Below are 24,148 nucleotides of genomic sequence, written 5' to 3'. Positions count from 1 at the left end.
TACAGGATTTTATTCATATTTCCTAGATGGCATACTAGGGAGTTTCAGATTGGTAAGATATGTATGGGTGGTATCATGGTTGTATGGGACGCTAGTGATCCCTCACATATATTATCTTATGGGATAATTTGGGCTCAAGATTGTTGCTTTACTTACATCACTTAGCATGTTGATCTCAACATTTAAAGACAATCTCATTTTCTAAATTCATTAGAAGTTATAGTGTGGGCATTCTCTAGATAAACTTCTTTTATCTATAGCCTGCATGTTTTGATGAGGGTAATCTCATCGGCATATTCACTTGTTGAAATCTCTTTCTTTAGAGTTCAATGAGTTTATCTTGTTGTGTTCGGATTAAGAAATTTTGGATTCTTCCTTTATTGGCATTAGTTCCATCCTTTAGGTGATTTATACATTCCACCTGATAGGTTTACGAATGAACATATGTGACTCATCAAGACGTTGACGAATCTCTATGCTGATAACTCGGGACGTCGATAATTCCATGTGCAGATGTGGGTACGTCGAGGCACCGATGAATCCCTGGTTCCTGCTGTTATAATGCCATGTTTTCCTACTTTATTCCAAACGACGAAATTACTTTGAGTATGAATTCCTATGATCATCCGCAGTCTGATGGGCAAATAGAGCATATGAATCAGATTGTAGAGGATATGCTTCGTGCATATATCTCTGGAAAGGCATCAAATTGGAAAAAATATATTCCAATGATGAAATTTGCGTATAACAGTTTTAAATATACAGCTATTGGTTTTAGTCGGTGCATACTTATGTATGGGTATCAATCTAGGGCACTTATTGATGTCGATCTTGAGGACATTGAGAGGGATTTCTTGCGTGATATGTAGGAAATGCTGACCGAAGCTCAGAACTCTATCAGGAGTGCTCGGGATAGGGCACGGTTCTATGCTGATAGAGGACGCTCAAATTGGTCTTTTGAACCAAGAGCGTTGGTTTATTTAAAATTTCTTAAAGATTTTTAGACTTTGTCAAAAGAAAAATGCTCAAATTTATCTCCTAGATATTGTCGTCCATTTTCGATTTATACATCGGATTAGCACGGTTACGTATGAACTTAAACTACCTCCACATGTTAGAGTTCATCCAGTCTTTCATATCGATAGATTGAAAGGGAAACTGGGAGGCGAGGATAACACAGTTACTCCTCAAGAACTCGTTGAAGTCGAAGAATATCCTATGTTCCACATGAATCTGATAAGGTACTTGAATTCAGGGAAAGAAAACTTTGTAGTTGACTAATCCCTGAGGTTAAAATTAGGTGGAAAGATAGGGAAATAGAGGATTCGACTTGGGGGTTAGTTGATATTGTTCAGTGCAGTTCTCCTTCTTTTCATTGCAAGAGTGCAATGTTTTTAGAGAGGGGAAGTATGTTATATGCACATTATGTGTGCATATACTAGGAGGCTAACCCATATTAGGCTTGTGAGCATGGGAGCATGGGAGCATGGGAACAAGCTCTAGTGGAGCATGGGTTAGGACTAACCCATGGGTTAGGACTAACCTTAAGGGTTAAGGTTAGGGTCAGGCATCCAAGGGTTTGGATTACACATAATGATGAAACTTTAATGCTCACAAGAGTGATCTTACACATGAATTACACCCATTATTATTGCACACAAAATGATGAAAGTTTAACACTCAAGAGCTATCTTACACATGAATTACACCAACGGTTATTGCACACATAAGAAAAATGTGCACTAAGAAAACGTGAAAAATCTTACTTGATTTATATGAAATTAAATTAAAGAAACTGGGCATAAATTGACACCTAGTCAATAAGCTTTTCTAGATCATTTTAAAGATTGTTTTGCTAAGGATTTACAACCTAGCCTACTTGCTTCTAGGCCAATAGACCGTACTATTGAGCTTATTCCAGGTACTCAACCACCCCATATAGCTCCTTATTGATTAAATCAAATTTAACAAAAAAAAATAGAGACAAATAGGAAAACTCTTAGACTGTGGACTTACTAGACCTAGCACTTCACCCTTTAGAGCCTCATTCCTTTTGGTTCATTGCCTTTGACTATGCTCCTTAAAAAGTAGATTATTTTTCATTGAGGTGAGCACCAACAAAAATACTTTGCCATGCTCAAGCATATTTTGATGCATGCCCCTATGCTATAAGCATATTTTGATGCATCAAAATATGCTCAAGCATAGCATATTTTGATGCATGCCCCTATTCTATAATTTCACACTTTTCTAGACCATTCTTTCTTATAGTCATTTATGCTAGTGGGTCAAGCATCACTGCAATCCTAATGTAAGATGGATAACCTCTTACGTAAGAAAGCCAAAAATTAAAACCTTCCAATACTATGTACACTACTTATGAGACAAATAACTTCTCACTAGTGTTCATGCACTTCATATGTAGAAACATTATTTAATGGGATCTAAATTTATGATTAAGACTGATCGATAGAGTATAAAGCATTTACTTAAGATCGATCTAAATTTATGATTAAAGACTAATCAATAGAGTATAAAGCATTTACTTAAGACTGATCTAAATTTATGATTAAGATTGATCGCAACAACAAAGTATAAAGCATTTACTTAGTCAACCTTTGATTTCTAATCTTTATATTAAATGGGCTTCATTTATTCAAGTTTTCATCCTCTTATTCAACATCAAACAAGATAAGGAAAATGCTATAGCTATAATGCATTGAGTAGAAATCCTTCCATTGCAAATATTTGAGTTATTGATATGCATTCCTCTGATGTTATGTGTGATACATATGAGAACGATCCTAATTTTTATGCTGCATCATTGAAAATGTAATCCAATCATTACTCGCCTATTATTGATATGCATTCCTCTGATGTTATGTGTGATACATATGAGAACGATCCTAATTTTTATGCTGCATCATTGAAAATGTAATCCAATCATTACTCGCCTATTTTCAATGCTGCATCATTGAAAATGTAATCCAATCATTACTCGTCTATTATTTATATAATGATGGATTTCTTTTCTTTAAAAAGTGTTTGTGCATCACTCTACTTCTAGAAGAGTTACATACTCCACCATATATGGGTCATAAAGGCATTCTCACTACTTTTAAGGCAGTAGAAGATTTTTATTCGCATAATTTAAAGAATTATGTTGTAAATTTTGCCTCTGAATGCATCGTCTATCAATCAGTCAAGTGTGGCATTATGGCAAACAACATGGCTTACTAATGCACCATGGCCTATACCTAATGCTCCTTAGAAAGAAATATCTATGGATTTCATTATTGATTTACCTATTACATTTGCACAAAATGACATGCTACGTAATATTGTTGATAGATTAGTAAGCAAGCATATTTCATTGCCTATAAAAAGATATTATCAGCTTCACAAGCTGCACATATGTTTACTAAACATGTTTTCACACACCATGGGTGCTAAATATTATCGTTTTTTATCATGATTCTAGACCTTGTAATCATTTTTGGATTGCTTTAGTTTCTAATTTAGGATCTAAAATGGATTTCACATCCCCTTTCCATCATCCTAAGAGTAATGGCCAGACAGAAGCGACCAATAACACTATTCTAGATTTGTTAAGGCCCTACACTATTTCTAGACCAAGCACTTGGGACTAGCACCTTCATGTACTCCAGTTTGCTTGTAACAACACACCACATTCAGCCTACTGGTAAAGCTCCCTTTGAAGTAGTATATGGTAAGAAATTACCTACATCTTCTTCTACACTCTCCCATGTTGTAACAGTAGTAGATGATTTCACTAGAGACCATACCCTTATTCGTAGTGAAGTACATGAGGCTATATCTAAAGCCCAATCCCTACACAGAAGATTACGTGTGGCTAAGGATAGAAAATAGAAGATGAAGAGTGTAGAGAAAAACCTTGCAGCAGTTAAACTACCTCCAAGATTCTATAGACCATTTAAGATTCTCACCAAGATTAATGACAATGCTTTCTATTTGGATATTCCACTACACTAATGTATTTATAACTTCTTTCACGTTAGTCTTTTAGACCATTTAGAGGTACTCTTTTGGCACTCCAAGTTTATGATGACCTCCCTTTACTAGAAGCAGACTCTGAGAGAGTAGAGCCCAAAGTAATTTTGAACCATGATCAGAAAATAACACAAAGAGGTCATGTTTATCACATATATTTGGTGAAGTATAAAGGCCACCCCATAGAAGAGGCTCAATGGCTCCTTGATCATGCCCTCTCACCGTCTATCCGTCTTTGATTGCATCTTACAAGGATACTCGTCCATGATACTTTTGAGATTCTTTTGGTAACAATTGAGAACACTTGATTCTCACCCTCGAGGCATGTTATGAGGAGTAATTCATGGAATTTATATTTTCGTGTTTTTATTTATTATAAATTCTCCTAGACGGGTTTAGATTGGGATGCCTTTCTAATCCAAGCGATCGTAGCCTACTTTGAGCATACACAGGTGACTGCGACTCCATATATGCATGGTAGTATTGGTTGCATCATTTCAATTTTTATTTTATTTTTTTATGAATATTTGTGTTAATAATTTAATCAATCAATTTATTAATTTATTGGTATAGTTGATGTAAGTGAAAATCCTTGGGTTAGCTAATAGATGCGAGCTTGTGAGGTTGGGAAAATTTTGAGAGGCTTAACTTTGGGCATTGGTGGATTATTATTTCATCATGTGGGACACCCGCCATTTATTCCATTTTTGGGTGCCATCCATATTATTTGATGGAAATCAATAATTGTTTACATTGGACATTAGGTTTTTGTAAATAGTACTTGGTCATAAGGTTTTTGCTCAATTTTAGAAGAAGAGCTTATGTAAAGTAAAGCAGAGCTTACGTAAAGTAAAGCAAGCTATGTTTACTCAAGATGTATTATGAGCCTTTTTTGAGTATAATCGTGGGCTCACTCTTGTGTGTGGCCAAATTGGACCTAATCTTGTGTTCTTGTCTCTACGTTTTCATTTTTGTGCAATTTAATATTTGATAAGTCCTTGTCTCCCAACATGAAATAAAGAAAATCACCAATGTTTGGTGCTTTCTTTGTGTAAAGAAAAATAGTTTGTTTGTGAGCACCATCACTCCTTAAAATATAAAGGTTGAATTTAATAATCGACAATCTTTTATACTAAACTTAAGAGTGATTTCTCAAGGATTCAAGGAAGGATGGTTGAACAAACTCAAAACCTCCATTTTTTAGCATAAAACGTGTTATGTGGATCAAATCCAAGCAAAATTCATGCCTTGAAAGAACAATTAAACTATCAAATCTCAGTATTTATGCATCAAAAAACATAGTCATAGGTTTACAATCCTAGAATTCAAATAAAATTTGTAATATTGGTATAATGCTAAACACCATAAAGAAAACTTTCTTAGTGAAATTTTAAATCTATAACATTTTCATATTTATGAGCCAATAAATATTACCAAGGTGTATTTTTTTGGCGAGCATTTTTTAGCAAGCGCTTTTTGGTGTTGAGGCGAGCAGTTTCTCTCTTTACTCTTATTGTTTATGTCTACTCTTTCTCTCTCTATTGTCCCTCTGAGATGTTGAGTACTAGAAACCATGGGCCACTATCATTGCAACTCATTTACAAAGACACCATATTATAATCTAAAACTTCCATTATATTCCAAAGCAAATTTACAATACCACAACATTACATGACAAATACCTACGAGATGTTAAACACCTACAACAATACATGAAAGCATGTATGAAGATATAAGGGGAGGGTGGGTGGGATGTGTGCCAAGAAGAAGAGCACTAGAACATGGTAATCTCTACTGTATTTATAAGTTCTCAAAATAGAAAATAATTATTTTAAGCATAAAAATAATTATTTTAAGATCCCACTCAAACTTTATTTCTCTCTTTCACTCACACTCTCTCTTGTGGCCTTGAGATCTCTATCCATCTCGCTCCATCTCTCTTGTGGCCTTGAGATCTCTATCCATCTCGCTCCATCTCTCTCAATTGTCAATTTAATTACCTAAACAAACATAGCAGAAACTAAAAACAATGCCATTGACATAATTTGAGAGTAAGAGTGTATCACAATAATGTCTAAAATAATATATTTCTTTCATTAAATACATCTGTAAGGACGCCACGGGTGCTGGTGGAAGAGGGAAGGTGGCTGCATGTAGGGAGCTCTACCAAATGGTGTGGTTGGGAATAACGGACTCACAAGTTTGAGACGTGGTGTCTATGATGAGGGCATTGTAAAAGAACCCATGGGGGACATCTGTGGCATGACATGTCAATATGGGGGCTCCCTTGTAACACCAAGTGGCCATGACGAGGCACTTAACTATGTTGGGCTCATGGGTACTAGGGCGGGTGGAGGATGTGGATGAGGAACATGTGGAGACGATGTCCCCACGTCCCTCTGCTACTCCCGTCGGGCATACTCACTGACGTCACCCTTGAAAAACTGTTGACCCAAATCATCGGGAACGTACAAAAGTGGTCGACACAAACTAAGGCACACCTTATCGCTCTCCATGATGATGCAATGTCGATACAGTATCCTGCATGCTCTAGCAAGGGTCCGAGTGCTAGCAAAGCAATCTAGGACTGCATCCCCTTGATCGGTGAACATCGCAAGTAACCACCTACCATAGTAAAAGCTCACAATTTAGCATATATAAATGGATGACAATATAAAAGACAATGACTATATAACGATTACACTACTCGAAAAACGAAGTGAGTGATGTAATTACCTTGCGAAAGGCTTGCTACACTCAACAACATCCCGAATGGGATTCTCATTCGCATCCAACTGGTATGGTGAGGTTCCCTCTTTGTGATTTCGGCTCTAGGAAGATATCATCGTCCGCCTCGAAACCTGAACAATCTACAGCTACCGCACCTCCATGCATGTCATACTTTGAAAGACTGGGCGTACTCTCATTGGGGTGCATAAAGATGGCGATGACCAAAATAGTGACCTACGTGCACACACTTGTAAGTATGCTACGAAAATCATTAAGCTTCACTTTAATAAAAACCACTCCTTCACTGACCTCTTCTTGGCCATCTTCTGACATGAAATACAAGTATCAGCGGGAAGCGCAAGAACAAAGTCCTTTGCAATGTGAAGTTCCAAGTCCCTGCCTCTTGCACAGCAATCCCTAGGTGCTCCGCACGTAGAGTACACACCATAGTTCCGTCAGCATATAGGAACTCTGCAGAGCAAGTATAAAAGCTAAGTCCACGAGTACTTCCCTAAAAACATTCCATTGAGGAACCACAACCTCGTCCTTGTAGAGCACTAGATTTGTTGGAAAATCAGCCCACACCAAGCGCTTAACCCTAGTTTATCTTTATCGTTGTCGTCATTCCCCTCCCTACGATTCGTGAACCTACTGTGGTTCAAGGGTCCCTATATATAACACATAGATCTTCATTGGGGAGACCAGGCCTCCAAGGCTATCGAAGGTGTCCATGCTTCCCCACCTCATGAATCGTTTTCAATACTTCAAGATTCTTGGAACAACAAAGCATATAAGTGGATTGCAGAAGAATGGAGAGAGTCACTAGCACGGGTTAGAGATCATAGAGATCATATCTGTGTTTTCACTTTCCCAAAAGTGTGAGACGGAGGTGATCAATGTTGGAGCCGAGAACTAAGTGCAAAGGGTTTGCCACTTGTGGATGGAAGTCTTCATTTAGAACAGACCAAATACATGTTGTTCAATAAATGAACTAATGAATGTTCAAACATGTGAAGTTCACTTACTAGATCCCAACAGGGCTACGTCGTCTTCTTTTGAACTCTCCGACACCCCCGCTCTTCGCTCTCACCATGTGAGCTCTCAAGTAGTAAGAAATCAGATACGGCTAGTGTCAAGGACATGGCCATTACTATGCTTAAAAATATGGAGAAAAATTACAAAGTACTCCCTAGGGATCCTACAGCTTACCCTAGGAGAGAGGGAACTTGGTGCTCCTATTGTCAATGAAATCACATTGGAAATGAGTTCCCGTATAGTAGAGGATGGACATGATTAGCATAAGATGTACTAATCAAATACCTAGAATTTCCAACATAATCCAGTAACAAATTGTGGTATGCATGCTCCCACTTTTCCCACAGTCACCCAAACTCTTGCACTTCATGTTCCCTGTGGAGTGGATAGTGGTGGTAGATATCTCATACCCTTTTGTGCCATAGCCTGAGCCTTTGGAAATATGATCTGAATATCATTTCTATTATGTATCATTTCTAGAACTTGGTGTAGAATTTGTAAGGATGCTTGACAACACTTTGGTCCCATTTACAAGATAATACCTCCTACTAGAGCTTATGGTTGTGGGCAACCAATGAGCTATAAGGCTCAAGAGATGAATTCTACAGCCCCTAGCCAACCCTTAGCTTGTTGCAAGTCTTTATTCAAAATTTCCAAAGTTCTTATATTCCTCCATGTGAATCTGAATACAAAGAAGTGAAGCTACTTTTTTGTCACAGTATTCTAGGGAAAGGAATCCTAATGGGATTTGGAGAGAACTTTGTATTTATCAGCAAGCACCTAATCAAGAGGTGGATCAATATATGATTCGGTTTGCCGAATTATGGAACAACTGGAGAGCTGCCTTGCATCCTGAAGTTCCACCCAAAATGATAAAGAAAGATAGATTTGTGGCTGGACTTAAACCAGATCTCATATTGAAAGTAGAATTGAAGAATCCTCTCCGTTTTGATGAAGCTGTTCGGTTTGCTCGAGAGAAATAATGGAAAATGAAGAGACTTGGACAATTAAGGTTGCAAGAAGATTCAACAAAGAGGCTGTCACTAATGAAGTCATTCCTACTGCCCAAGAAGAACCAGCTCCTCTTCAGTTAAAGGGGAGGGATGATTCCTTGAAAGAGGAATTACATGAAAATGAAAAATATGAGTCTTAACATGGTTGGTGGTGCAGGTAGAGGACGAGGAAGGGGACCAATTGGTGGTAGAGGAGTTGGCTCTCAATCAAATCAAAACGGGCAAGCTACATGGCAAGGAGGAAGGGGTCATGGAGTATATCTGATGAGTGTACAATGCTTTAATTTTTGGACAATGGGGACATTACAGTACCTGAGCAGCTCTTTGCTGATAGCAATTTCCAATTTTATGACTACCCCATCTCTGGCAATATGTGTAGTAGAGGGTGGGATGAGGTCTCATATGTGGACACTCCATGCTAGTATGGTTAGCTTGACAAATCGGGCGCACCGCACTTCCCTCTTGGGATAGAGATAAGGTTGAACAGATCCCGAGACCTTGGCCAGTTCTCTAGTGTTGGGTCATTTATTGAATCGGGCGCACCACACTTCCCTCTTGGGACAGAGATAAGGTTGAACTGATCCCGGCCTTGGCCAGTTCTCTAGTGTTTGGTCATTTATTGAATTGATATCGCAATCAACTATTTGACTTATTGTCTTCATGTGGACTCCTTTCTTTTTTTGTCTAATCTTGTGCTGGTTGTTTTAAAGGAACCCTCAGATGTGCCCTCGTGCAATTCTCGGGAACACGTTCATGGCACTCTTGTAGCATTGCTCAAAGGAGTGCATTCTACTTAATAATTTCCATATATTCTTGTACATGAGAAGATACTTCAGTTGTGTGGCCTAGGTGTGAACAGCATCCTCATCAATGTCATCCCCTTTCCACTCTGGCCGGTGACCTCTTTTTGGGCATTGTTATCACGATCGTGGATGATGGAAGCTCCTCGTTTGCTAAGCCCCACACTTACACCACTGGCATGGTTGGTGAGATCATGGGTGATATATGGCCAGTGGGATGACAGGCTGTGTGACAGCCATTCTATAGACTGGCATAGTTATAGCGCCAGCTCATTTAGTTGGGTTCACACTATAGAGAACCCTAGTATGTATTTGGTTGAGTACCTTTTTATAGTGTGTACTCTTATCTTTGTATATGGTGTGTTGAGTGTTGTATGAAGAAGAATAAGATTTTCAGCCTCTCACCTTGTGTGTTCTCTTTTAGGGTTTTGTGAGTGTGTGTGTGCTTGCAAGAGCTCAAGCTCTCTTCTCCGCTGTATCTTTTCAGAGACAATGAACACCGCCATTTTCGACTAGTATGTGCTCTTTTCCATGCTTTTAATTAACTCTTCAATGGAATCCTCATTCGTACAGATTGCCAGGTTTGTAAGGAGGTGACAAAGAGGCACTCTAGCAAGGCGGTTATGATTATCAACCAAATGGTCCTCCACCCAATTCGTAGAGATGTGGCAATCAACCACTTGGTTTTGAAACTCTCCTTTATGGACTTCTCTTCTTCGACAATTGTGGCACTATTGCTGGCAACACGATTGTTGGTGGGCATTGCAGGAGCAGCCCTCACAACCAACTGCAATTGAGAGGTATTGGTTACCTTGCTTGATGTGGCAACTTGTGACATGCCCATTTCTTGCGATGCTGCAATCTCGTCTTGATTTCCAGTGAAGCCCTTCGATTGTAATTGCGTCTGGGGAGGCAGGAGAGGACACGTTGAAGGAGAGGATGCATGGAGGAGGAGGGCGATTGTAAGGGGGGCATGTTGAGGATGGCTGTTGTGAGGGTCGCTATCGTCGTTATCTAACAACTTAAAAAGTCGTTAGACAGCGATAGTGAGCATTTTGTGGCGTGCGCCGCATGCACATATGCTACGTGGCACTACACGTGTAATGCCCGAGCTTGGGGCATTACATGTGGCATGCTTACGTGGATAACGCATACCACATAGGCATGCCACATGGACTGCATTTTCCACATAGGCATTGGGGAGAGAGAGAGAGAGAGAGAGAGAGAGAGAGAGAGAGAGAGAGAGAGAGAGAGAGAGAGAGAGAGAGAGAGAGAGAGAGAGAGAGAGAGAGAGATCCTCCCAGAATGCTCTATGATGCTACTCCCAAGATGCTCTATGATCCTCCTAAGATGCTCTATGATGTTACTAGTTGTAATCCCAAGATCTCTTGGACATGATGGGCCAATGTTTGAGCAACCTACGTAGGTTCACCATTATCTCCCTCTTACACTCCGTATCATTTTTAAAGATAGAGTACTAATTTATTTTTGTGGGGAATGACTCTAGGGGAGAGAGAGAGAGAGAGAGAGAGAGAGAGAGAGAGAGTAGCAGAGGGACATTATATTTACTTCAACACTCTAATTGTATAGTATTATTGTAAAAGATGGGATGTATTTGGTTAAACGCTGGGAGATGCTAATTTTCATATATATATATATATATATATATATATATATATATATATATATATATATATATAATCACAGCGGAGGCTTTCATTGGTGTTAAGCCTTATATTTCTCATCTCCAAATATTTGAATGCATTGCATATGCTCACACTCTAGGAGTTGGAAGGGAAAAGCTAGATAACCAATTAAGTAAGTGTAATATTCTAGGAGTTGGGATGAAGAAGCTAGATAACCAATCAACAAGTGATTGTATATTTATTAGATATGCTATTAAACATAAGGCTTATAAGATGCATGATCCTAACACTAGACAAGCTGCCTTCTCAAGGGATTCTATATCCAATAAAGAGACCAATGACCCAATGAAGTCATTAATAACAATGATCAAGCATCCATTTGTTGAGTTAAAACATTTGGAGATATGAAAAAGGAAGATCCACTAGCTCAATTGAGATTCTTAAAAACAAGATTTTAAGGAATTAAATCCAATCCTTAGAAGATCAACAAGACCAAGTTTTCCACCTAATGCGTTGATAGCTAATATCATGAAGATACTTCAGCCAAAAAGGCATGACAAAGTTAATGAAGCCAAAGCTATGAAAAAAAGGCATGACAAAGTTAATGAAGCCAAAGCTATGACGAAAGTCAAAGGAAATAAAATTTGGGAAGAAGCTATGAATGAGGAACACAACATCATTTACGCTAAGAAAACACTTGCGAGATGATCAATTTACCTTTAGGCAAGTTCACTATTGGCAATAAGTGGGTCTATAAGGGGAAATCTAAAAGTGATGGAAATAGCAAAAGGCTATGCCCAAAAGGAAGGGATTACGAGGAATTCTTTGCACTAGTTTTGCTAAGGGATACATAAATTTAAGCAAAAAATGCCAAGTAACTTTTTTTGAGCTCACTCATTACTAGATTATGCAATCCACCATTTCCTAAAGAAACGTTAAATTATGAGAACAAATAGAAGAGCACTGGAGAAGTATTAAGAATAAACTATACAAAAGGATTGCAAATCAAATAAAAAAATCATCATTTTTACTTACTAAATTATGCAAAAATGTTTAAAAAACATTTTTATTTACTAAATCAAACAAAAATTTTAAAAACCATCATTATTTTCTTTACTTAATTGTGAAAAATAATAGTGGACCATTTTTGAGGATATGATGAATTTTTTAGTTTTTGGTTTTGAGAAAGAAAACCACCATCATCTTCTAGTGTAGATGGAAAACTATACCTCCTCTTTCCAATGAGCAACTTCCAGCAAGACATTCATTTGTGATAAAATTATGAAGCTTATTTAGTAATGCTTTATCAATATCACCGCCACCTAATGAGATTCACCTAATGAGATTGTCACACTTAGCTCATTGTGTCCCCCTAATAAGTACCCCAATTTTCTTTTTAGATTAATTAATTAATTAATTGGTTTGTTTTTTATGCTTCTTGACCTCAAACAGTTTGTTCGGATTATGTGTGGGCGTTTGAGTTTTATGAAGGTTAAGTAAGGATTTCTTTTATAAAAAACTAAACAAAATCAACTATTGAATCTTATTATTTAATGTTTTTTTTCCACTCATGTGCCCCTGTATTCTCATCAATGAATCGGCATATAACCAAGTTTAGAGCTCTCCATTTTTATTTATTTTTGGGCGAGATTAGTTACTGAAAGGATATGTCGGCATCTCCCATCCTTATTGAGGGAGATGCTAAGTAAAAGTGGTTGAGTGATATCCGAGAGGTACTCGGTTCGAGCCTCACTAGCTATAGGTGGATGTGTACCCCTTGACCCTTGAGCCGGTGGTGGTGGTGTGTGTGTGTGTTATACACAAGCCAGATGTAAAATACACAATTTCCTACAATTTCAAGTCCAATCCAATAAAAAAGAAAGGATATGTCGCTAGGTAGGCTTGAACCCACAACCTCCCTTTGAGAGGCAGATTCTACTAGATAGGCTTGAACCCACAACCTCCCTTTGAGAGGCTGATTCTACTAGATAAAGGATATGTCGGCATTTCCCATCCTTATTGAGGGAGATGCTAAGTAAAAGTGATTGAGTGATATCCGAGAGGTACTGGGTTCGAGCCTCACTAGCTATAGGTGGATGTGTACCCCTTGACCCTTGAGCCGGTGGTGGTGGTGTGTGTGTGTGTTATACATAAGCCAGATGTAAAATACACAATTTCCTACAATTTCAAGTCCAATCCAATAAAAAAGAAAGGATATGTCGCTAGGTAGGCTTGAACCCACAACCTCCCTTTGAGAGGCCGATTCTACTAGATAAAGGACTGGATGTAGTTCAATGGAGTCGAGTTGGATAAAGGGGCAGCTAAGGTCCTATACTTGGAATTAAGAAAGAGTGAGGTAAATGCAGAATATTGCAACAGAGTCTGGAAGGTAAGTTGGAATGCTAGTATCTGGAGGAAGAGGTGGAGAAATATGTGGGAGGCAAGTATCCCAATGAAAGCCTAGGTCTTCTTATGGAGGATATGCATGTTGGCTTTACCTCTAGGACTCAAGATCTTCAAAGAAACTTCACTTCTAGATGCTGCCCTAGGTGTAGAACTGCTTTGGAAGATGGGAGGCATACCTTCTGGGAATGTCAAGCTATTAGAGGGGTATAGGGTAGAATTGGGAAATGGGTATCTAACAGTCTAGGGGTTCAAGGATTATGGGGAGATTGGGTTCTTGGAAGGTTGATTGATGTTGGGAGAGCAATAAATTTAATATTTAATATCATTAGATTTTGTTGTTTGTGGAAGATCTGGATTTCTAGGAATAATATAGTCTTTCAAAAAGAGGTGAACACTGGGGTAGATGCCCTAGAGCTAATATATAAAAGTATTCATATGTGTTGGTCATTATACTATGTTAATAAACTGCATGAAGTTGATATATTTCAATTAATCCAATCCCTGTAGGCTAGGATTAGATGATTTTCTCCACAGACTAGTAGCAGACTCTTGTACATACTAGGTTTCCTAACTGTTGACATTATGCAAGGATACTCAAGATATGATGTGAGAGCAAAGTTGCCTAAGTTTGGGCCAAAGACAAGAAGATGGTACCTAAAGGAGAAGCAATCTACCTACACCTTTGTGGCTTTCATTGAGAACCCTCTGGGATCAAGACCAGTTGAGAAGATTTGGGTAGGTGGGCAAGTTTTGGAGAAGCAGTCCCCCAAAAGATGTACTTACGAGGCCATGATGATTGCCTGTATATGCAGTTAGGTTATCATATCTCTTGGGGTCACTCTTCGTTTGTTTGGGAGGATGATAGGTGGGATCTCATATGCAAGCTACTTAAGGTATGGATCTGGTTGATGAATCTGATGTATCTAAGAGAAATGAACTTTTTGTAAAAGTCTGCTTTGTCAAAAAAAGAAAGAAAGAAGAAGAGGCCGAGCAGGGCTCAAAGGATGAGAGGCCTAGCTTACTCCGTCGTAGATCACAGGCTTCCAGCTTATACGTTCCATGACGATGGAGACGAAAGGTTTTGAATTAGTGCAATTTTGTCATGGCCGATGGAGCTTCGCTTTGCTCCCTTGGGTGGCCTCCTCCACTGTTGTTGCCATCGGCGTGCGAACCGCATCACGAAGCTATGGCACTGCGGTTCGCACTCCATTCTCTTACCCTCACAGGCTTACTGCAGCAGAAACTGCAGCAACTGGTACACCTTCCCAAGCGAAAATCAGGCCCTTCAGCGTTCCTACCTGCTAAGCTTGGCTATGGCGATGGCAATAACAATGCAGGGAAAAATACCATCCCGTCATCACTTATGAAGGGCCTCACAGTTCGCAGCCTGGCCATTGCTGTGCTATTTGGGGGTGCCATTGGTTTTGTTAGGGCTTTGATGTCTGCTTTGCCCCCTGATTTCTCACAACGTTGGCGTCATTTCTTTGATGAGCACCATTCGAACCAGTCACAGGCTAGCCACGAGAAGAGGAAGATGGGAAGTGTCATATATGATGTCCACGGTACAGTCATTGCCACTGTTGATGTTGTGCCTAATGGATGCATGCCTCCTTCACGTGGTTCACATGCCAGGCCTTCGGACATTCCAGCCTTCATGTGGCAAGCTGTGGTTGCTTGTGAAGACCGTAGTTTCTTTGAGCACTATGGGATTGATCCACGAGGAGTCTCGCGAGCTGCATTGTCTCTTACTTTGAACGGTGGCGGTAGCACCATCACACAACAGGTCTTTTCCTTTGGTTTGCCTACAATGCACATGATTTCCGTTTAATCTCATTACATATACCCTTTCAATGTAGAGAAGGGCGCTTTGTTGAAGTGGCAAGTCATTGGTTGGATATCTTCAGCTTGCAAAGAACTTGTTTTTGACAAGTGAACGCAAATGGACCCGAAAACTGATGGAAATGTTCCTAGCATTGCTTCTAGAGAATCAGATGTCCAAGTGGGATATATTGCATACGTATCTTAAGAAGGTTTGTGCTTCCAATCTGCAATTATGTCCATTGTTTGGCACATCTTTTTGAATACATCAATAAAACTGAGGTTCTTAATGTATTTCAACCTTGAAGACTGCCTCTTTTCTGGATTGCCTGTGCAACTTTGGCCCTCTCGAACTTAAAGAGAACCTAGTGGCCTTCCTTCATATCCGTTTGGCATTGATGTTCAACGCCCTTATTGTGTTTTCCTAATCATCTAGATTCACATGCCACCATGCATGATGCAATTGTACATATACTTTTGAAATCTCCCGTTCTCAGTACTAGCATCATATCATGTGGACGCCCAGTCTCATTGGCATTGTTTAGGGGAAAGGGGTCAGTACCAAATGGTGACGTCTCTCCCCCCTCTTCTAAACAGTTGACCTTAACCGAGAACTCCCCCTTACTTCGCTACGAAGCAAGGTTGTCCTCGTTTCCAAGAATAATCCCAAATCCCAAATCACTGAGATCCTCAATAACTCCAATCAAACTAGAAGAGAGAGAAGGAAGCATTGGTTGAACCAATCTGTCATAGTCAAACTAGCCAGCTAGCTTTTTGACCAGCTAACTCCGGTCAAACCAAAATTAGGGCTCTAGTGAAACTATGGTATCCTCCAATGCGCTTCAGGTCATACCAGCGGCACACCGTATGATCGTGTAACTCACAACGAGGCCTTCCTTATACCTTTTCTGACGGTTGACGGTTGACAGTTGTCACGTGCATCCCGCACTTGGATGCCACGTAGACATATTTGTACAGAAGGTGCAGGACCTGGGATGGTAAACTAGTCCCATGTGAGCCCAGTCCAGGACGAGTCAGCTAGGGATTCATCCCAGTCGTCCGAGGTCAGGTGTGCATTGTCTTGCACATGAGTCCAAGGTCGAGTGTGCACTGTCCTGCACATGAAAGAGTGCCAGTCCGCGCTGTGAGTCTCCCTCTGGAATGATGTCAGTGATTCTGTGTATCTGGTATGGTATTGGATGCCAGATCATTGTGTAGATAGTTAGGGTTTGCTTATAGGAAAGGGGCCAGCCCATAGGGCTACCCCAAGTACTTGTGTGGGCATGGGAACAGGGTAGACCACCCCCACGAGGGCCAAGAAGGCCTTGGCTATACCCACCAGCCATGGGAGGGCCATAGGAGTGCTCTAGGACAGTCCCATGGCTCTTGCAAGAGTAACCAACTGGTTATCCAGCCCTAGGGGACTGTAAGGGCAAGTATGGGGCAGCCCATACAGGCTGCCCAGGCTCCAAACATTCAGACAATGCCCAGCCTATTAGAATCCAGGTGCCTAGTGCCCAGCCATCAAGGGAGTGATGCGCAGCTTTTATTTGATTTTATTCAGCATTTATTGCTGTTTATTCCAGTCGTGGGCATTTATTGCTGTTTATTCCAGTCGTGGGCAGAAATATAGTCAGCCGCTTGGATAATAGCTGGCCGACTACCTTTTATTGGTAGTATAAATAGTGGAGGCCCCAATTCATTGTGTTATCTCACAATTCACCAAGAGCTAAGGCAATCAAGGGCCAGGACAACCAAGGAATTGCTAACGCAAAGGGGTGAAGGACTGTAGGTGAAGGGTAGAGTTATCTCAGCCAAGAAAGATCAAGTTTCCTGTATTTTCTTTTCAGATTTGCATCATTCTAATAAAGCAAATACACCATTCATGGTGGGGGCCCTACAGAGGGTATTCGGGACTCAATACTGTGTCCTCTCCTCTCTCCCTCTCTCTCTCTCTCTCTCTCTCTCTCTCTTCTGCACATCTTCATTCAGTTTTGTGCGTTAATTCCATTGCGAGAAGTGTGCTGATTTCTAAGCATTGAAGTTACCGATCTCCCTCGAAGCTTCCACATATCACAGTGGTATCAGAGCCTACTTTAAGTGCAAAGATTCAGCAAAGAAACCAGAATTTTTTCTCGCTCGTGTGGTTGGTTTTTAGACGCCGATGGACTACCCCTTTCAGAGTGACTCCTGTCCCTCGAAGGGCGGTTGGTTTTTAGTCTTCGGACGTCTCCCACACACATAGTGGATGGTCAGATTGTGCTCTGGAAAGGAAGTGCATTTTCCTGTTATGGTGATCGTCGACGACGAGAGAGACCAAGAACCATGGGACCAGAGTGCACCGGGCAGCCCAGTTAGGGCACTAGGCTTGAGTGTTAGAGGTATGTTCCAACGGATGATGCGAGACCAGACAACCAAGTTGGAAGGGTAGAAGGCGCAGATCTTGGCTCTGGAAGAGCATACCCGTTCTCCAGCATCGTGTTTTCCATCTCCTCCTCCCTCTCCTTCCGTATCCTAGATTCCAGATCCTCGACACGGGGACTCTCTCGCAGGGTCACGATCGCAGCCGAGCTCTTTGCTTGAGTTGCAGATGCGTGCATTGGAGATCCGACAGCGTGAAGACGAAGCCATGCGACGCGTGGAACATGAGCGTTACCTTGCTGCTTTGGACGCCAGATTGACACCAACGGTGTCCTCGAATCATTTTCCCGAGAAAATGAACTTCAGTAAGTATAATGGTAAACTCGACCCTACAACTCTCTGTTCATGGTTGCATCAGTTTGAAGCTTACTTTGCCGTATTTAGAAAGACAGATACTGACAGAGTGATCTTAGCGAGTTGGTACTTGGAAAGTGAGGCCATTCCTTGGTGGACTCAGTGGGCTCATGCCCACACCAGATTAGGTATGGCAGCTTATGTGTGGGACGAGTTTGTCCGCGACCTTAAGCAGCGGTTTCTACCGCCCCACTATCTTGAGCGACTTGAAGACGAGTTCAGGGGAGCGCGTCAAAACGCGCAACTAGTCCTTCAGTTTGCCAATAGAATTTCGACTTTATGTTTGCAATTAGGCTTACCTGATTCGGACAAGAAAGGACAGTTTTTGTATGGCCTTGACACGCAAATCCAGTGGGAGGTGCGTATGTTTAGGCTAGCCACCTTTGAAGACGCACTCTCGCTTGTGTAGAGTGCTGAAATGAAGCATAATGGTGGCAAGTCCAAGACTTCCCAGCCGGCTACTCCCAAGGCTACCGCCTCGGGGAGAAAAGGCCAGAACCAGACGGGGTTTTCCCTAGGACAGAGCACGGGAGCCTCTGGCTCCAAGAACTCGAATAATGCGTCTAAGCTTACTCGAGACCAGAAAGCGGAGGCAGGCCAGACAGGTGGCAAGTTGAGTGCTGAGGAGCTTTCTCAGTACAAGAAGGAGGGTAGATGTTTCTTTTGTCATACAAAAGGACATACTTCTCGGGAGTGTCCTAAGAAGACTCCAAAGACAACTGCCGCTGCCTCCACATCTTTCGTGGTGAGCCCAGCTCCCACACAGACCCCATTGGCTGCCCCTAGTTCTTCAAATCCCAGTGCTTCAGTTGGAGCAATTATTAGCCGGCAACTCCAAGAGAAGCAGAAGGGAGCCCATGACCAGGAGTATGAGCGCAACGAATTGCTCAAGTCCTTTGGCTACATAGGTGGCCAGAGAATCATCGTCTTGTTTGACAGCGGCAGCACGGAGGATGTGGTCACGGAACAGGTCGCTAGGCGGGCCTGTTTCGTCCTAACTTCGGTCGACAAAGAGGTTCAGGGTTTTAGCACATGCATGACAACGAGCGTCAAGTATGAAGCTCTAGGTGGTAAGTTAGTTATTCAGGGCATAGAATTTGTGCGTGATTTTATGGTTGCCCCTCTTGTAAGAGCAGACATAATTTTGGGTATTCAGTGGTTTCACAAGTTTCTTCCAGATGTCAAGTGGGACAAGCACACGTTCCAGATCAATCGGAATGTGTTAAACGCCCCAATGACCATTAAGTGTGAGCTAGGAATTCCAAACTTTTCGCTCATAAGTCACTTGCACGCTAAGCAAGCAGTCAGGAAAGGTGCACATTGTGCGATGATATAGACAGCCCAGACGGCTTCCGAGAATTACTCGGCTTTCCATGAAAAGTTCTAGAAGATTTTTCTTCAGGACAGTCTCCCTCCCCAGCTCCCCTTGCCAGACCGGAGGACCACCAGATCGACCTCCTCCCAGGCTCAGAACCCCCGAGCAAGTTTCCGTATCGCCTTTCCAAGGCAATGGAATCGGAGTTGGATTGCCAACTCCAAGAATTGTTGCAATCTGGCTTCATGCGTCCCAGCGTGTCGCCATTTGCAGCCCCGATCTTATTTGTCAAGAAGAAAGTGAAAGAATGTGCACAAGCGAAAGCAATGAACATGAGAGAGAGAGAGAGAAAGATTGCAAGCAAGAACTGAGCTTTATTAGCTTGAGGTTACAGAGTACAAGAGCCAGCAAATAGGGCAAAAATGATATGATGGAATGAATAAGGGAGCAACTCTTATATACTAGTGAAGGAAGCAATCGGCTGTAGGAAAACAGGCCGAGAGCTCCACGACACTAGAAAAGATGCAATATTTTAACACCCCCTCTGCATCTTGAAGTGTGCAAAAAAAAAAGTCAGAAGAAAACTGATGACGAAGGTGCGACCATGGACACCTCAGCATGGCCAGTAATGAGTACACCTTGGAAAATGCACATGTCAGCTTGTTGTCTTCAGAAAACATAATGCCACTGTAAAGAGCAAAAGAAAATCTGCTTGGCTCCAAACTCAAAGTAGAACTGTGAACACATCACATCCAATAACCTCGAACAAATGAACATGGAACACATCTTGCCCATAGTCTCTGCTAACCAATAGTTCTGGAACTCATCCGAACCATGAAGGAAACTTGGTTGATTCTGGAACTCATCCGGACCATCAAGTGAACTTGCCTGTCTTTATACTTGGAACTCCGACACACGGGTCCCATGCTCCAGATTTAATATAACAGAGCTTTTGAAAGCTCCCTCACCCGCCCACAAACTGTTTCTCTCCAGACTGTAAGGCCTTGGGAGAGCTGGGGTTGTCATTAGATGAGTCTGTGTCAGTGTCATGTGACTTGTCTTTGCCCTTCTTGGAAGACTTGCCCTTGTCCTTGGCTTTGCCTTTGTCCTTTGACTGATAATCCTTTGACAGGTGGCCTTTCTTCCCACACTTGTAACACCGACTCCGAACTTTCTTCTGCACGGTCGAGAGTGCCTGATCAGGTCCAATAGACGATGAAACTTTCAATTTTGCCCTGAGAAACTAGGATGGATTCCTCTTCCAAGAGGAGAGTACACAGATCATCGAATTCGAGGGAACGTGTTGTGATCTGAACCCGCAAAGCTCGGGAAACCATGTCATAATCTGCAGGAAGCCTGATGAGGAGGAGAGCAGCCAAGTGAGAAGAGGTCAGGGTAGTACCCATTGCTACTAATTGGTCATGAATTACCTTAACCTTCATCACAAATGACTGCATGATGGAAGTCCCTGCTGTAAACTCCAGAGAAAAGAGCTGACCCAAAAGGTTGACAGACCGCATTGTAGAGTCCCGTGTATATAGGTCTGTCAGCTTTCTCCAAGCAGAAGCAACACAATCCAATGTTTGCACGGCGGGGGAGACCTCTGGTGAGATGGCTGGTACAAGTGCAGAGTGAGCTTTTGAGTCTTGATTCTCCCAAGCTGAAAGTTCAGTGAGAAAGGCATCCTCTTGGTCCTGAGTCCACTTCCTAGAGCTGGTAGGGCATTCGGGCTTTCGTTCGTGGCCCTGAACAATCTCCCAGAGACCCTTGTGTGTGAACCAGACCTTCATCTGTAGTTTCCAGTGATCATAGTTTGTACCACTGAGCTTGTCCTCCTTGTTCGTGCAGGGGGGACCCATGTCTGCCTCAAAGAAGCTATGTCTCACACAACCTCTGTAGCTAAGCAATCCACGTGCTCTCTCAAGCACCTTTCCACAGGATCCAACTAGGGATTAATAGCCCCCATTGAAGATGCAGGCTGGACAGCAGCAAAAGAAACCCAAAAAACACACACCATCGGGAACCTCCTACCGAAAAAGGGAGGGGATCTTGGAGGGAGAAGAGCTGATGTGCCAGTTGTCTGATGCACTTGTTGAATCTGCAGCTAGATCTCCTCCACTTGCCTCTGTAGAAGAAAACGCAGCTTGGGGGCTGGCCGACAGCAGGTGGAGAGCTTGTAGAGAAAAAACGCAGCTAAGAGAGAAACGCAGCCACTGTTTTGAAGGATCTACAACTTGGAGAGTCTAGGGAAGCAGAAAACGTAGAGGAACAGATTTTTGCAGAAGCCAGAGCCTAGGCGAATGATACCATGAAAGAATGTGCATAAGTGGAAGCAATGAACATGAGAGAGAGAGAAAGATTGCAAGCAAGAACTGAGCTTTATTAGCTTGAGGTTATAGAGTACAAGAGCCAGCAAATAGGGCAAAAATGATATGATGGAATGAATAGGGAGCAACTCTTATATACTAGTGAAGGAAGCAGTCGGCTGTAGGAAAATAGGCCGACAGCTCCACGACACCAGAAAAGATGCAATATTTTAACAGAAAGATGGGTCTTTCCGTTTGTGTGTCGATTATCGTGCACTCAATAAGCTGACTATCAAGAGTAGATTCCCGCTGCCTCGAATAGATTATATTCTCGAGAGGCTGAATGGAGCAAAACTGTTCTCGAAACTTGATTTAAAGAGTGGGTACCACCAGGTGAGGATTGTGGAGGGGGACATCCCGAAGACAGCCTTCCGTACGGAACGGGTCCACTATGAATTTGTGGTCATGCCATTTGGCTTGACGAATGCCCCGGCTACATTTAACCGCGTGATGATGCGTGTTTTCCGGGATTTGATTGGAAAGTGTGTGTTCATATTTCTGGATGACATACTGGTATTTTCAGCTACGGTTGAGGAGCATGACATTGATGTGGAGAAAGTCCTTAAGTTGCTGGAAAGCAACGAGCTCTACGTCAATGAAAAGAAGTCAGAATTTTATCTGTTCCAGGTGCATTACTTGGGATACATAATTAGTGCCGAAGGCATTCGACTTGATCCGGCTAAAGTGGCAGAGATTGTCAATTGGGAAATACCTCGGACAGCATATGACATCAGATCCTTTGTGGGTATATGCTAGGCATACTCCACCAACATAGACAAGTTTTTGGACCTCTTGTCGGATCTCACCGATCTGCCAAAGGGTGTGAAGACAAGAAGGCAACGCATTCGAATGACTGCACGAGCGTTGGAGGCATTCAAGAACCTCAAGGTGGCTTTATTAGAAGCGCCTTGTTTAGTACTTGCCTCATGGGACGAGCCATTTCAAGTGATTACCGATGCGAGTAACATCGCAATTGGCGGTGTGTTACAACACAATGGTCATCTAGTAGCGTACATGTCTCGTAAGTTACTGTCCGTAGAGAAAAATTACTTAGTCTACGATCGTGAACTCCTTGCAGTTATTCAGGCATTGAAACATTGGAAACATTTTCTTTATGGCCATGACTTTGAGGTTCGCACTGACTATCAGGCATTACGCTAGATTCAGACAATGCCAAGTACACAGTGGAGTGACCGACAACATCGCTGGAGCTAGATATTCCAGCAATTCGGTGGTATGATTGAGTATCTTCCAGGAAAGCCAATCTAGTGGCTGATGCTTTGAGCAGGAAGGGACAAGTGACTTCGATTCAGACCACTAGACTCCATCTTGTTGGTAGAGGACTAGATGACATGAAGCACACGTACGCAGATTCCGAGGAATTCGGTACACAGTGGGAACATGCATTGGATGCCACAAGACCATGCCACTTTTTGATACGCGATGGTTGGCTTTTCTACAAAGGCCGACTATGTGTCATGAAGTCGTTCAGGGCAGCTCTTCTCCATGATGCCCATGACGCCATTACTGGTGGTCATAGGGACATGAATTCGACTCTGGAGAAATTGGAACGGCAATATTAGTGGCCAAAGATGAGGCGAGATGTGTTTACATATGTACAACGCTGTGATATTTGTCAAAAGGTGAAAGCTCCTCGTGGAAAGAAGATAGGTTGTTACAGCCCTTGCCAATTCTTGAGGGTCCTTTCCAAGATATTTCAATGGACTTTGTCACGAATCTGTCTCCCAGTCCGAGTAAGCGTAATACGCAGTGCTTAACTATTGTTGATAGATTTAGCAAATTTGTTATGCTTATTCCTTGCAGGGCCAATGTGACCGCCGAGGATGTTGCCCAATTGTTCATTCGGCATTGGTACCCGATTGGCAGGATTCCTAGGACCATAGTGTCAGACCGAGATGCCAAGTTTATCAGTCATTTTTGGAGGGCATTGTTTGATAACCTTGGTACTAAATTGATTTTTTCCAGTGCATTCCACCCATAGACGGACGGCCAGATAGAGATATACAACCAGTTGGCCTTTGATGTGCTGAAGTGTTATGTCCACGATCAGCAACGTAAGTGGGAATCTTATTTGCCTTTAGTTCAAGCTGTTTTGAATGATTCTTTTTCTTCAGCTATTGGCAGGACTCCATACGAGATAGCGTTTGGAAGACCTTTCCGGTCGTTTTTGACCAGGACCTCGTCTTCAGTA

General features: G+C 41.9%; 1 protein-coding gene across 1 annotated transcript in view; it reads left to right on the top strand.

Annotated features, from left to right (window-relative positions):
* The first annotated feature begins 14,500 nt into the window (after positions 1–14,500).
* The window catches only part of LOC147621548 (uncharacterized), a 72,590-nt gene continuing 62,942 nt past the window's right edge, over positions 14,501–24,148 (top strand). Inside the window, exons 1-2 of the mRNA XM_086824317.1 lie at positions 14,501–15,445; positions 15,567–15,692. Of these exons, the coding sequence (XP_086680443.1) occupies positions 14,765–15,445; positions 15,567–15,692 (807 nt within the window). The 5' untranslated portion in view covers positions 14,501–14,764. The remainder of the gene's footprint in view (positions 15,446–15,566; positions 15,693–24,148) is intronic.

This window comes from Cibotium barometz, chromosome 30 (assembly GCF_041138505.1).
Source record: "Cibotium barometz isolate CiBa-2024 chromosome 30, ASM4113850v1, whole genome shotgun sequence".
Taxonomy (NCBI): Eukaryota; Viridiplantae; Streptophyta; class Polypodiopsida; order Cyatheales; family Cibotiaceae; genus Cibotium; species Cibotium barometz.
Note: the sequence above shows the minus strand (reverse complement) of the source record. Positions and strands in the feature narration are given on the sequence as shown.